This window comes from Trachypithecus francoisi, unplaced genomic scaffold (genome assembly GCF_009764315.1).
Source record: "Trachypithecus francoisi isolate TF-2019V2 unplaced genomic scaffold, Tfra_2.0 Lachesis_group8, whole genome shotgun sequence".
NCBI lineage: Eukaryota > Metazoa > Chordata > Mammalia > Primates > Cercopithecidae > Trachypithecus > Trachypithecus francoisi.
This window is the reverse complement of record NW_022681473.1, coordinates 91,181,198-91,197,144: the sequence shown is the minus strand read 5'-3', so window position 1 is coordinate 91,197,144 and position 15,947 is coordinate 91,181,198. Positions and strand designations below refer to the sequence as shown.

General features: G+C 37.8%; 1 protein-coding gene across 1 annotated transcript in view; it reads left to right on the top strand.

Moving 5' to 3' along the window:
- PGR (progesterone receptor) overlaps window positions 1-15,947 on the top strand; it is a 90,905-nt gene that overhangs the window by 55,696 nt on the left and 19,262 nt on the right. The window contains 1 exon segment of the mRNA XM_033205821.1: window positions 11,530-11,835. Within this exon segment, the coding sequence (XP_033061712.1) occupies window positions 11,530-11,835 (306 nt within the window).

Here is a 15,947-nt window from a genome sequence, read left to right as displayed (position 1 = left end):
TATTTTGGCTACTATAGCCTTGTAGTATAGTTTGAAGTCAGCTAGTTTGATACCTCCAGCCTTGTTCTTTTTGCTTAGGATTGTCTTGGTTATACAGGCTCTTTTTTGGTTCCATATGAAATTTAAAGTAGTTTTTTCTAATTTTGTGAAGAAAGTCAATGTTAGCTTGTTGGGGATAGCACTGAATCTATAAATTACTTTGGTCAGTATGGCCATTTTCATGATACTGATTCTTCCTATCCATCAGCATGGAGTGTCTTTCCATTTGTGTCCTCTCTGATTTCATTGAGCAGTGGTTTGTAGTTCTCCTTGAAGGGGACCTTCACATCCCTTGTAAGTTATATTCCTAGCTGTTTTACTCCCTTTGTAGCAATTGTGAATGGGAGTTCAGCCATGTTTGGGCTCTCTGTTTGTCTATTATTGGTGTATAGGAATGCCTCTTATTTTTGCACATTGATTTTGTATCCTGAGACTTCACTGAAGTTGCTTATCAGCTTAAGGAGGTTTTGGACTGAGATGGTGGGATTTTCTAAATATACCATCATGTCATCTGCAAAGAGACATAATTTGACTTCCTCTCTTCCTATTTGAATACGCTTTATTTCTTTCTCTTGCCTGATTGCCCTGGCCAGAACTTCCACTACTGTGTTTAATAGCAATGATAAGAAAGGGCATCCCTGTCTTGGGCTAGTTTTCAAAGGAAATGCTTTCAGCTTTTGCCCATTCAGTATGATATTGGCTGTGGGTTTGTCATAAATAGGTTTTATTGTTTTGAGATACGTTCCATTGATACCTAGTTTATCAAGAGTTTTTAGCATGAAGGGGTGTTGAATTTTGTCAAAGACCTTTTCTGCATCTATTGAGATAATCATGTGGTTTGTCATTGGTTCTGTTTATGTAATGGATTACATTTATTAATTTGCATATGTTGATCCAGGCTTGCATCTCAAGGATGAAGCTGACTTCATCGTGGTGGATAAGCTTTTTGATGTGCTGCTGGATTTGGTTTGCCAGTATTTTATTGATGATTTCTGCATCAACGTTCTTCAGGGATATTGGCCTGAAATTTTCTTGTTTGTTGTGTCTCTGCCAGGTTTTGGTATCAGGATGATGCTGGCCTCATAAAATAAGTTAGGGAAGATTTTCCTCTTTTTCTATTGTTTTGAATAGTTTCAGAAAGAGTGGTCCCAGCTCCTCTTTGTATCTCTGGTAGAATTCAGCTATGAATCTGTCTGATCCTGGGTTTTCTTTTTGGTTGGTAGGCTATTAATTACTGCCTCAATTTCAGAACTTGTTATTGGTCTATTCAGGAATTTGACTTCTTCCTGGTTTTGTCTTGGGAGGGTGTATGTGTCCAGGAATTTATGCATTTCTTCCAGATTTTCTAGTTTATTTTCATAGAGATGTTTATAGTATTCTGTGATGGTAGTTTGTATTTCTGTGGGATTAGTGATGATATCACCTTTATCATTTTTTATTGTGTCTATTTGATTCTTCTCTTTGTTCTTTATTAATCTGGCTGGTGGTCTATCTACTTTGTTAATCTTTTCAAGAAACCATCTCCTGGATTCACTGTTTTGTTTTTTGTTTTTTTTTTAAGGGTTTTTCGTTTTCTTGTCTCTATCTCCTTCAGTTCTGCTCTGGTCTTAGTTATTTCTTGTCTTCTGCTAGCTTTTGAATTTGCTCTTGCTTCTCTAGTTCTTTTAATTGGGATATTAGGGTGTCAATTTTAGATCTTTCCCGCTTCCTCTTGTGGGCATTTAGTGCTATAAATTTCCCTCTAAACACTGCTTTAGCTGTGTCCCAGAGATTCTGGCACATTGTGTCTTTGTTCTCATTGGTTTCAAATAACTTACTTATTTCTGCCTTAATTTTGTTATTTATGCAGTAATCATTCAGGAGCAGGTTGTTCAGTTTCCATGTAGTTGTGCAGTTTTTAGTGAGTTTCTTAATCCTGAGTTCTAATTTGATGGCACTGTGGTCTGAGAGACTGTTTGTTATGATTTCCATTCTTTTGCATTTGGTAAGGAGTGTTTTACTTCTATTTATGTGGGCAATTTTAGAATAAGTGCGATGTGGTCCTGAGAAGAAGATATATTCTGTTGATTTGGGGTAGAGAGTTCTGTAGATGTCTCTTAGGTCTGCTTGATCCAGAGCCTGAATTCAAGTCCTGAATATCCTTGTTAATTTTCTGTCGCATTGATCTAATATTGACAGTAGGGTGTTAAAGTATCCCACTATTATTATGTGGGCATCTAAGTCTCTTCATAGCTCTGTAAGAACTTGCTTTATGAGTCTGTATGTCCCTGTATTGAGTACATATATTTTCAGGATAGTTAGCTCTTCTTGTTGAATTTATCCCTTTACCAGAGTAATGCCCTTCTTTGTCTCTTTTGCTCTTTATTGGTTTAAAGTCTGTTTTATCAGAGTAGGATTGCAACCCCTGCCTTTTTTAGCTTTCTGTTTGCTTAGTAAATATTCCTCCATCCCTTTATTTTGAGCCTGTTGTGTCTCTTCATGTGAGATGGGTCTCTTGAATACAGCACACCAATGGGTCTTGACTCTATCCAGTTTGCCAGTCTGTGTCTTTTAATTGGGGGCATTTAGCCCATTTACATTTAAGGTTAATATTGTTATGTGTGAATATGATCCTATCATTATGATGCTAGCTGGTTATTTTGCCCGTTAGTTGATGCAGTTTCTTCCTAGCATTGATGGTCTTTACAATTTGACATGTTTTTGCAGTGGCTGATACTGGTTGTTCCTTTCCATGTTTAGTGCTTCCTTCAGGAGCTCCTGTAAGGCAGGCCTGGTGGTGACACAATCTCTCAGCATTTGGTGGTCTGTAAGGGATTTTATTTCTCCTTCGCTTATGAAGCTTAGTTTGGCTGGCTATGAAATTCTGGGTTGAAAATTCTTTAGAAATGTTGAATATTGGCTCCCACTCTCTTCTGGCTCGTAGGGTTTCAGCAGAGAGATCTGCTGTTAACATGTTGGGCTTCCCTTTGTGGGTAACCTGACCTTTCTCTTTGGCTGCCCTTAACATTTTTTCCTTCATTTCAACCTTGGTGAATCTGACAATTATGTGTCTTGGGGTTGCTCTTCTTGAGGAGTATCTTTGTGCTGTTCTCTGTATTTCCTAAATTTGAATGTTGACCTGTCTTGCTAGGTTGGGGAAGTTTTCCTGGATAATATCCTGAAGAGTGTTTTCCAGCTTGGTTCCATTCTCCCCATCACTTTCAGGTACACCAATCAAATGTAAGTTTGGTCTTTTCACAAAGTCCCATATTTCTTGGAGACTTTGTTTGTTCCTTTTCATTCTTTATTCTCTAATCTTGTATTCATGCTTTATTTCATTAAGTTGATCTTTAATCTCTGATATCCTTTCTTCTGCTTGATTGATTTGGCTACTGATACTTGTGTATGCTTCACGCAGTTATCATGCTGTGTTTTTTTCAGCTCCATTAGGTCATTTATGTTCTTCTCTAAACTGGTTATTCTAGGTAGCAATTCCTCTAACCTCTTTTCAAGGTTCTTAGCTTCCTTGCATTGGGTTAGAACATGCTCCATTAGCTCTGAGGAGTTTCTTATTACCCACATCCTGAAGCCTGCTTCTGTCAGTTTGTCAAACTCATTCTCCATCTAGTTTTATTCCCTTGCTGGCGAGGAGTTGTGATCTTTTGGAGAAGAAGCATTTTGATTTTTGGAATTTTCAGCCTTTTGGGCTGGTTTTTCCTCATCTTCGTGGATTTATCTACTTTGGTCTTTGATGTTGGTGACCTTCAGATGGGGTTTTTGTGTGGATGTCCTTTTTGCTGATATTGATGCTGTTCCTTTCTGTTAGTTTTCCTTCTAACAGGCCCCTCTGCTGCAGGTCTGCTGGAGTTTGCTGGAGGTCCACTCCAGACCCTGTTTGCCCTGGGTATCACCAGCGGACTCTGCAGTACAGCAAAGATTGCTGCCTGTTCCTTCCTCCGTAAGCTTCATCCCAGCAGGGCACCCACCAGATTGCCAGCCAAAGCTCTCCTGTATGAGGTGTCTCCCAGTCTGGAGGCACAGGGGTCAGGGACACACTTGAGGAGGCAGTCTGTCCTTTAGCAGAGCTTGAGTGCTGTGCTGGGAGATCGGCTACTCTCTTCAGAGCCAGCAGGCAGTAATGTTTAAGTCTGCTGAAGCTGCATCCACAGCCACCCCTTCCCTCAGGTTCTCTGTTCCAGGGAGATGCGAGTTTTATGTATAAGCCCTTGACTGAGGCTGCTGCCTCTTTCAGAGATGCCCTGCCCAGAGAGGAATCTACAGAGGCAGTCTCGCTATAGCAGCTTTGCCAAGTTGCAGTGGGCTCCACCCACTTTGAAGTTCCAAGTGGTTTTGTTTACACTCTGAGGGGAAAACTGCCTACTCAAGCCTCAGTAATGGTGGACACCCCTCCCACCACCATGCTCCAGTATCCCAGGTCGACTTCACACTGCTGTGCTGGCAGTGAGAATTTCAAGCCAGTGGATCTCAGCTTGCTGGACTCCATAGGGGTGGGATCTGCTGAGCTAAATCACTTGGCTCCCTGGCTTCAGCCCTCTTTCCAGGGGAGTGAATGGTTCTGTCTCACTGGCATTCCAGGTGCCACTGGAGTATGAAAAAAAACTCCTGCAGCTAGCTCAGTGTCTGCCCAAATGGCTGTCCAGTTTTGTTCTGGAAACCCAGGGCCCTGGTGGTTTAGGCACCCAAGGGAATCTCCTGGTCTGCGGGTTGCAAAGACTGTGGGGAAAGCGTAGCATCTGGGCCAGAATGCATTGTTCCTTACAGCATGGTCACTCACAGCTTCCCTTGGCTAAGGGAGGGAGTTTCCCCACCCCTTGTACTTCCTGGGTGAGGCAATGCCCCACCCTGCTTTGGCTCGCCCTCCATGGGCTGCAGCTACTGTCTAGTCAGTCCTAATGAGAGAGGCAGGTACCTCAACTGAAAATGCAGAAATCACCACCTACTGCGATGATCTCATTGGGAGCTGCAGACTGGAACTGTTCCTATTCGGCCATCTTGCCAGCCAGCAACCCCCTGACTTTTTTTTTTTTTTGTATTATACTTTAAGTTCTGGGATACGTGTGCAGAATGTGAAGGTTACATAGGTATACATGTACCATGGTGGTTTGCTGCACCTAACAACCCATCTTCTACTTTAGATGTTTCTTTTAATGTTATCCCTCCCCTAGCTCCCCACCCCTCAACAGGCCCTCATGTGTGACATTCCCCTCCCTGTGTCCATGTATTCTCATTGTTCAACTCCCACTTATGAGTGAGAACATGCAGTGTTTGGTTTTCTGTTCTTGTGTTAATTTACTGAGAATGATGGTTTCCAGCTTCATCCATGTCCCTGCAAAAGACATTAACTCATTCCTTTTTATGGCCGCATAGTATTCCATGGTGTATATGTGCCACATTTTCTTTATCCAGTCTCTCATTGATGGGGATTTTGGGTTGGTTCCAAGTCTTTGCTATTGTGAATAGTGCTGCAATAAACATACATGTGCATGTGTCTTTATGGTACAATGATTTATAATCCTTTGGGCATATATCCAGTAATGGGATTGCTGGGTCAAATGGTATTTCTGGTTCTAGATCTTTGAGGAATCACCACACTGTCTTCTAAAATGGTTGAACTAATTTACACTCCCACCAATAGTGTAAAAGCTTTCTTATTTCTCCACATCGTCTCCAGTATCTGTTGTTTCCTGAGTTTTTAATGGTCACCATTCTAACTGGTGTGAGATGGTATCTCATTGTTGTTTTGATTTGCATTTCTCTCATGACCAGTGATGATGAGCTTTTTTTCATATGTTTGTTGGCCACATAAATGTCTTCTTTTGAGAAGTGTTTGTTCATATCCTTCACCCACTTTTTGATGTTTTCTTTTCTTGTAAATTTAAGTTCCTTTTAGATTTTAGATATTAGTCCTTTGTCAGATGGATACATTGCAAAAATTTTCTCCCATTCTGTAGGTTACCTGTTCACTCTGATGATAGTTTCTTTTGCTCTGCAGAAGGGCTTTAGTTTAATTAGATCCAATTTGTCAATTTTGGCTTTTGTTGCCATTGCTTTTGTTTTTTAGTCATGAAATCTTTGCCCATGCTTATGTCCTGCATGATATTGTCTAGGTTTTCTTCTAGGGTTTTTATGATTTTATGATTTTTATGATTTTAGGTCATATGTTTAAGTCTTTAATTCATCTTGAGTTAATTTTTGTATAAGGTATAGGGAAGGGGTCCACTTTTGTTTTCTGCATATGGCTAGCCCGTTTCCCCAACACCATTTATTAAATAGGGAATCCTTTCCCCATTGCTTATTTTTGTCAGGTTTGTCAAAGATCAGATGGTTGTAGATTTGTGACGTTACTTCTGAGGCCTCTGTTCTGTTTCATTGGTCGATATATCTGTTTTGGTACCAGTACCATGCTGTTTTGGTTACTGTAGACTTGTAGTATAGTTTGAAGTCAGTTAACATGATACCTCCAGCTTTGTTCTTTTTACTTAGGATGTCTTGGCTGTACGGACTCTTTTTTGGTTCCATATGAAATTTAAAGTAGTTTTTTCGAATTTGGTGAAGAAAGTCAATATTATCTTGATGGAGATAGCATTGGATCTATAAATTACTATGGTCACTATGGCCATTTTCACAATATACATTCTTCCTATCTATGAATATGGAAAGTTTTTCCATCTGTTTGTGTCCTCTCTGATTTCCTTGAACAGTGGTTTGTAGTTCTCCTTGAAGAGGTCCTTCACATCCCTTGTAAGTTGTATTCCTAGGCATTTAATTCTTTTTGCAGCAGTTGTAAATAGGAGTTCACTCATGATTTGGCTTTCTGTTTCTCTGTTATTGATGTAAAGGAATGCTTGTGATTTTTGCACATTGATTTTGTATACTAAGAATAAGCCATACTTTTTAATATAAAATATTTTAGTCATACAAAAAACACATATAAAGCAAATGACATAGAAACAATAAGATTAGTATCCACCTCTAGACTCAATTGGCTTAGGAAAATATAAATATTTCACTACACTTGAAACTGATTGCATGTATATCACTTTCCTCTTTCCCTTTCTGCAGAAACCTCTATATCTTTAATTTAGAGTTGGTCATTTTCTTATATTATTCTATAGTATTTTTCAATATCTATGTATTTCTCACCAATATATTTTTAGTTTTGAGATATTTTTTCTACTCCATAGAAATGGTATGTATATTTATGCAATTTGATCTTACTGCCTAATATTATATTTGTGTGGTTTTTGTTTTGATTTCTATTATTCTGCTTTTTTTCTACACTGTATGATTTCATTGTATGAATATCTCCCATTTATTTATTCTCATGTATTAACATGTGCTTCCACTTGGTATTTGCTGTACTTTACCTACAGTTCAATTGTGAACATTATTGCACATGTCTTCTGGTGGCTCATGTGTGAGAGTTTCTATAGGTAACCTGCAAACCTGGGCATGAAATTTCTGATTGTAATACATGATCATGTTGGGCTTTACTAGCTAATGCTAGATTGTTTTTAAAGTGGTAGTTTACACTCCATGGCAGCTCTTTATTGTTTTGTGTGTTTCTGTATTCTGTGTCTTTGCCATTTTAGGTAGATGATGTCTCATTGTGGTCTTACTTGCATTTCTCTGGTTACTAATGAGGTCAGTCATATCGTTGTGTTTTGTTGTCTATATTTTTCTTCCTCTGTGAAATATCTGTTCATGCCTTTTCTTTCTGATTTGTAATAATTCTTTGTATATTCTGGATATATATGTTATAAATATCTACAGGATAGACAAGAACAACCTATCTGGTAAGGTGATATGCAGAAATATAAATTAGGTGAGGAAGCAAGCCATGCAAATATCCAAGGAAAAAATCATTTCAGGTAGAGGAAACTGTCAGTGTAAGACCCCAAGGCAGAAACACACTTCAGGGGCAAGATGGGCATCAATATGAAGGGAGCATGAGGCAGAATAGAAGAGAGACTATGCAAGAGTAAGTTGGGCCTTGTAGAGCTTGGTAAGAATTTTAACTTCATTCTAAGCAAGGAATGACATCGTCTGATTTAAGTCTTTAAAGTTGTGTAGAAAATAGGCTACAAAAAACAAAAGCTGGGAAACCAGCCAGCATATGTTACAGTAGTCCAACTGTGATTGTGAGGATGTAAATTATGGTGCAAGCAGTGGAAACAGGAATTTGAATTTGGGTTATATTTTCATCGTTATCCACCAGATTTGCTGATGTATTAGATATGAGGTGAGAAAATAAGTGAGGTATCAATGACTCTAGAGTTTGGGGCTAGAGCAGGTGTAGATGAAGTTATAAATCTGGAAGATGCATGTTTGGGCCAATGCATCAAAGTTCTGCTCTAGACATAGTAATTTGAGGGGTCTGTTAGAAATACAAGTGGAGAAGCCGAGATGGGGGAATCACGAGGTCAAGAGATCCACACCATCCTGGCTAATACGGTGAAACACTATCTCTACTAAAAATACAAAAATTTAGCTGGGCATGGTTGCGGGTGCTGAGTAGTCCCAGCTACTCGGGAGGCTGAGGCAGAAGAATGGTGTGAACCTGGGAGGCGGAGGTTGCAGTGAGCTAAGATCGCACCACTGCACTTCAGCCTGGGCACAGAGTGAGACTTCGTCTCAACAAAACAAAAAAACAAAAAAACAAAAAAAAGAAAGAAAGAAATACAAGTGGAGATACTGAGAATACAGTTGGATAGTTGATTCTAGAGTTTCTGGGAAAAGCTGGGACTAGGCCTGTAAATTTGGTAATCATTAATGTCTAGATGATATTAGAGATATAGAACTAGGTGCAGACACTTAGAAAGAGAGCATAGTTATCTAAGAGAAGTCTGAGGACTGAGCTCAGGGTACTCAAAGATTTAGAAGTTGAGAAGATGAAAAACAGCTAGACAGAGAGACTGAAAGAGTGACTACAAGAATGAAATATGTGGAAGCCAAATGAATAAGAGCGTTAAAAGATGACGGAAATGATCAATGTGTTAAGTACTTACCCGGGTTAAGTCCAGGAGTGAGAATTGGCCATTGTTTTTTAACATTTAGAAATCTTTGAAGGCCTTGCCAAGAATAATTTGGTTGGGATAAGGAGAGGAATGACCTGACTGGAGAAGGTTCCAGGGAGAATTGGAGGAGAGGAAATGGAGAGAGTGATGTTTCTCCACGGAATAGATTATGTGTGAGAGGGACTATTAGAGGATGCAGACAAGAGGGCAGATGATTTCAGAGAAAAGTCCCTGAGTGGGTGACAAGGACTAAGATTTGGTACTGAAATGTCAGGAATATGAACTGTAACAGGAGGGAAGGCAGAGTACAGGGGTAGCCATACTGTAGATTGGCCACAAAGAAAATATTTTCCAAATGGGGCTTTATTCCCCCTAAGCCTCTCCCAAATCATTACCTCAGCTTCTGATTCAATCCCTCAAAACCTCATCCATCAGCTTGAATGAGAGACAACTAATAAATAATAGATAATAAAGACAAGATATTCAGAGTGGGAGATGGAAAAGACAGTAATGTATTCTTTCATTCATTTAGCAGACATGTATTACCAAAAGACACTGGAGAAAATAAAGATGACAAACAGGTGGTGCCTTTGTTGAAGATTATAGTCAAGGACAGGAAAACTTTAGCCCTCTTCTTAACATTTTCTTCCCTTAGACACAACACACACACACACACACACACACACACACAATTCCTGGCATATACTATATACTCCGTAACAGTTCCTTCCCTTCCCTTTGTGATTCATTCCTTCCCCCAGAAAGCTCATTTGATCTCTGCAAATAATTTTGAATCCTCTTTGTTTCTAACTGTGGCAATTGTTTTGTTTTCCCATCTCCTACAAGTTCTAGCTCAACCCGTCGGGGCTTTTATTTTGTTGTTTGTTTGTTTGTTTTGAAACGGAGTTTCTCCCTTATCACCCAGGCTGGAGTGCAATGGCATGATCTTGACTCACTGCAACCTCTGCCTCCTGGGTTCAAGTGATTTTCCTGCCTCAGCCTCTGGAGTAACTGGGATTACAGGTGCCCACCACCACACCCAGCTAATTTTTGTATTTTTAGTAGAGGCGGGGTTTCACCATGTTGGCCAGGCTGGTCTCGAACTTCTGACCTCAGGTAATCTGCCCACCTCGGCCTCTCAAAGTGCTGGAATTACAGGCATGAGCCACCATGCCTGGCCATTCCTTGGGGTTTTATAGAACAAGTATGATCCTTTTTCTTTATGACAATACCCTGAGTTCAGAAATCTCAGAGACAAATGTTTACAGAGACCAGGTAAACAAGTGGCTAGAGTGACAAGACTTAAGAAAAGAGACCATTGGCATACCACCACTTTGTGGAGGGAACTGGACAAACTGGAATACCCATGCCCCATCCAAAGGCAACCATTGCAACTAAGCTTTAACAGATTGTTGCCACCTAAGTAATTCACGGATGGTCTCATAATTCTGGTCAGCATTGTCTGAGCCAAACAAAGCATATCTGTGGCCATGATCAGATACTAGAGCCAGCAGACTGCAACCTCTGCTTAGATAATTGCAGTTGTCAGCCTTCCCTTGGCTAAACAGCCACTTCACACTGATAAGTAGCCCTTGCCTGGCACAAAGCAGGTAGGGCTGAATCCAGCCTGATATCACATCACCAGAACTTTCTCTAATTCTCCCCAAGGCATCTGTGAACTACCAGCAGCCCAAATAAGCATCCTTCTCTCCTTCAATCATTTCTCATAAAGCAGATTCTATTCATCTCACCATCCATCTTTTTCCCCTAACATATCAGAATTCATCAAAGTAGAAACTCTAGAAATCATCCAGAAATACAAATGTGATCTGACCAGCATGGGTGTAAACTTCCTCTTTCATTAATTTAGAAAAAGGATTATTAATTTTGAATCTTAGATCTCATAAAAGTAGAGCTGGATTGATTTTAAGATATCAATGAACCCACTGAAATTGTATAAAAAGATTTTGTGGGGCTGGCAAACAAATGCTTTTCTTTTAACACATTCTTAAAAGAATAAAACCTAAAGAAGATTTAACAGCCACTATAGACTAAGTTTCAATTAATGTAGTCTGTAGCATTAGCTTTTGGAAGGCTGTTCTGTCAGAATATGGACCCATACTGAGTTTAGTCTCTACTAAAACTCTTTGTCTTTTTATTCATATCTTCTCCTACACAGCTCCATAACCCCTGCAGAATACTGGTATAATTACCCACACCCCACCCACCCACTGATTGTTGATGTAACTAATTATTGAATCCAAGTCTGAGGCCTAAACTTTTTTAATCAAGCGTCACGTTTTAATTTATTTTTTTGTAATTTTAATATCTAACATTTTTATTCCATTTCATTCTATTCGACTGATGCTAAAATGTATAGTGTTATGATTCTAAGATTTAGGAAAAATAATATTATCTGGGATATGGAGTTTCTATATATTTACATGAACCTCCTTTTTTTTCTTCTCTGTAGGTCGAAAATTTAAAAAGTTCAATAAAGTCAGAGTTATGAGAGCACTAGATGCTGTTGCTCTCCCACAACCAGTGGGCATTCCAAATGAAAGCCAAGTCCTAAGCCAGAGATTCACTTTTTCACCAGGTCAAGACATACAGTTGATTCCACCACTGATCAAACTGTTAATGAGCATTGAACCAGATGTGATCTATGCAGGACATGACAACTCAAAACCTGACACCTCCAGTTCTTTGCTGACAAGTCTTAATCAACTAGGCGAGAGGCAACTTCTTTCAGTAGTCAAGTGGTCTAAATCATTGCCAGGTAATAAAAATTTTTATATACAGCATGTAATAAAAAATGTACTGTTTGTTGTATTAGTAGATTGTTAAAACACTATGCAGTAAATTAACTACAACATAAAACAGTGTATGATAGTATGTGTTTCAGCAGTTCAAAATATTTGTCTGGGACCCTAATATGTGTTGTAGAAATATAAACAAATAGAGAACACACTGAGTCTTATCGATGAGTCAGAAATTGCATACATTAAACTTATGGTAATAAGAAATAGCTTAGGTTTACGTGTTCAACCACAGATATTATGGTAGCTCAGAAATATAAACTGATCATTTTTTACAAATGCCCCATTTATTCTAAACCTTAATTCAACCAACCTTATTTGGTTGAAAATAAAACTGAATGTATAAAGTCATACAAGAAATCAAAATAGTATTCAGAGTACAGTAAGGTGTCAGAAGTAAATGGAGAAAACAGAATTCCTAAACATAAACTACTTTAAAAAAAATAATAGCATACAGAGAAAAGAATCTCTAGTCACTATTCCTTTAATTTTACCCAGACAAAGGGAGTATATCACCCAGCAACAGAGAGAACTTGGATTATATCATCACAGAAGAATTTCAGTCACTTTACTTATCAGCTATTTTTGCTCCCTCACCACAGCTCTGTAGGAGCCAAGTACTTGAAAGAATAACAAGGATGAAATTCTCATTTGGTTAAATCTTAGACTGCAGAGCCAGGAGAATACATGTATAGCAATTGTTTGTGAAGGCATTCCTCCAATAATTAGGAATAGAACTTTTTAAAAAACTACATTCTCTTCACATCAGTAATACCCTTGTACTGCTATAGACCAAATTATTTTTCTAATATCTGATCAAGAATTAAACATATTATGTCCTTTTAGTCCCCAAGTAAATTCAATGGCTCTTTTAGAAAAAGAATTTCTTCCCAATTTGCCTTAACGTAACTCTCAGTTATTATTCTACCTGAAAGGTTTGAAATACAATAGATGAATTGTTACCGAAAATTCAATTACATGAAACAGAAAGAAAAATAGATACCTATTTGTTGAATCTTTTAAAAACATACATATTAAGAAAAGTTAATAGAATTCAGTGTTCTAGTGGAGATGAAGTAATTTTACAGAAAAATCAAAATGCCCAGATTCTTACTGACTTCGGTCTCACTGAAAGGCCTTAAACAGATAATAACTTTTTGAACATTCTGAATGTTTAGGTTTTATCACATAGTGGTTATCAAACTTGACAGAGCTTTAATAAATAAAAATAACCCAAGAGCATTGATGAACTTTTTCTATTTAAAAATGAGTGTTTAAACATGTGTTTAATTTTTCTCCATTGTTCTATTATTTGGAAAATATGATTTCTTTGATTTTTGTTGATATAGTTTATATTCCTTTTGTTTGCAATGTTGGAGGTTCTTTACTGTTTAAAAAGATTCTAGTATCAGCTGGCAACATTAGAAAATAACCAGTTATACTTGAAAAGATGACTTATTCACTTTGGATAAAAGCTAAGTGACCTTTTTAACTGGAAACAGTTGTCTGTCAGAATTTTTTGACCCCCACACAGCCTCAAAAAGGAATGAGAGAAAACTCTTACATTGAATTTGGTGGCAACTTTTTTAATGCTGCAAAATGTAATTTTTGTTTAGTAAATCAGAATAATGGCAACACTAGTATTACCCATACTGTTTCCATTAATTGCAAACAGGGAAACATTGAGATTATCAAAGTGTCTTGTGGCCTGTGGACTTTTAAAACCATATTTTCATGGTTTGCACTACTGAATGAATTATGAAAATGGCCAGTTAAATAGAGTGACTATTTGACCTCTGAGAAAGGACTTGGAGGGATATATGTATAGAAAGCAATTTAGTATCATTAGCTACTTAAAACTGATTTCAATTGACTTTAAATAAGCTTACAGTTTTTATTCACTTATTCACTCAATAAATGTCTATTATGTACCTGCTGTGTGCAATATCTAATAATTAAACAGTGGTTTAGAAAGAAAAGCCACAAGGCTGGGCTCATGGTGTGAATGCATTTTGGTACAGGACATCCTAGCATCTGGTCATCAGTTTTGCATGTAAAAGAAATTTATTTCATTCATTCACTCATGTGCAAAGTAAGTCTGTGGAAGACAGACTTTTTTAAGTGAGCCTCACTAATAAGCCAGAATGTCAACTAACTTGCTTATTTACAGTGACACACACACACACATGCATGCACACACACAATATAAATATACATAATACTTATGTTGCTAGGAACATATATTAACAGATCAGATCATTCTTTCACAATAGAAAACTGTATTCGGGAAGTCACATTAAGATCTGATACAGAATGACCATCATAACAAAGGTGACGGCATTTATGAAGACACCTAGAAAATTCTTATTGCCTGGTCAGGGCTTTCTCATTTCTCCTTTGTCTATACTCGTCCATTATCTTGGATCTCTTATAATAATGGTAGTTTATATTTCTTCAAAAATATTTCACATATATCCTTTTTCTTTCTTTTCTTTTCTTTCTTTCTTTTTTTTTTTTTTTTTTGAAACAGGGTCTCACTCTATTGCCCAGGCTAGACTGCAGTGGCACGATCTTGGCTCATTGCAGCCCGGACCTCTTGGGCTCAAGTTATCCTACCACCTCAGCCTCCTGATTAGCTGGTAGCTGGGACACTACAGGCATGTGCCACCTTGCTCGGCTAATTTTTTAATTTTTAGTTGAAATTGGGTTTAACTGTGTTACCCAGGCTGGTCTTGAACTCCTGGGCTCAAGTGATCTGCCTGCCTCAGCCTCCCAAAGTGCTGGAATTACAAACATGACCCACCGCGCCCCACCCCATTTTCTTTAATAGAGACTTGTAAGATGCTCTAAACTTATGTCAGCACATTTAGAAAACATTTCTTAGGATGCATTGCCAATGAATGATTTTACATTGACTTTTATCTGTAGCTTCAGTGGGCAATATTTTCTTATTTGAAATGTAGAGCAAAACTATATTTGAATTTTTTAATGAACAAGACATATTCCCTCTATTAAGGAAAATTCAATCCAATGGGAGAGAGAAGATACCCAAACAACTATAGTGTTATGTAAAAGTGATATAAGATACAGATATAATGAAAGTGGGGGCAGAAGAACATTTTTGGCTTCAAGGACTAAAGAAGACTTCAGAGACAAAAATGTCAGTTAAACCTCATCTTGCAGGAGAAACAAGACTGATAAATTATGATAAGAGAAAGCATTCTAGATAGAAGGAACAGTATGGCTGAAATAAAAAAGCATGATATAGGTTTGGTGAATAATGCATTAAACCAGCATATTAATAGTTCTCAACCTTTTCAAGTGTGGGGTTCCCTTAGTAACATCAAAAATTTTATACAGTCTCCCCATAGGGTAGTAATTAAAGTTTTGAGTAGCTACGGATTGAGAAAACACATTTGTACATACGGTCCCTCAGACACTGCTACAGTAAGTACTGGCCTTCAGGGAATTTAATCACCCAAATGCTAAGAAAACATTGACAATAAATTTATTTTGAACTGAATAATGGAAAGTAAACTTAGAGGTATAAGTTATAGGCTGATCAAGGATGGTCTTAAAATTTACTGTAGGTGTTAGAGTTTAAATTAAAAGTACTAATTCACAATTCAGTATCACCTTTAAATTGTCCTCATCCTGTACATCAATACATTGCAGTGAAATTGATGTGACAGAGGGGGTATGACGGAAACATTTCTGTTGCACAAATTTTGTCTTGATATTTCAGTTAATTTAGTGAAAACTCCATTTAGTTCAATGCTTTGACATTTTTAAGCCTTGCATTTTTTAGGACATACTTTATTTATTTGTGTCATTTCACCAGACTGCTTGCAGTTATTAGTATCAGAATATTGGAACAGTATTTTGCCTTGGTTTTCTGCTTTTGAAGCATGCCAAAACAACTTTTGAGTCAGTGACAGTTGTTGCATCTTGACAAAGGATTTTTTTCTCTTCCTTCCCGAATCAGAAGAGTAAATTAAATTATTGCTGTTCAGAAAAAAATGATGAGAGAGAAATGAGAGTAGCATACTGAGAGTAAAGGCCTTAATAAATG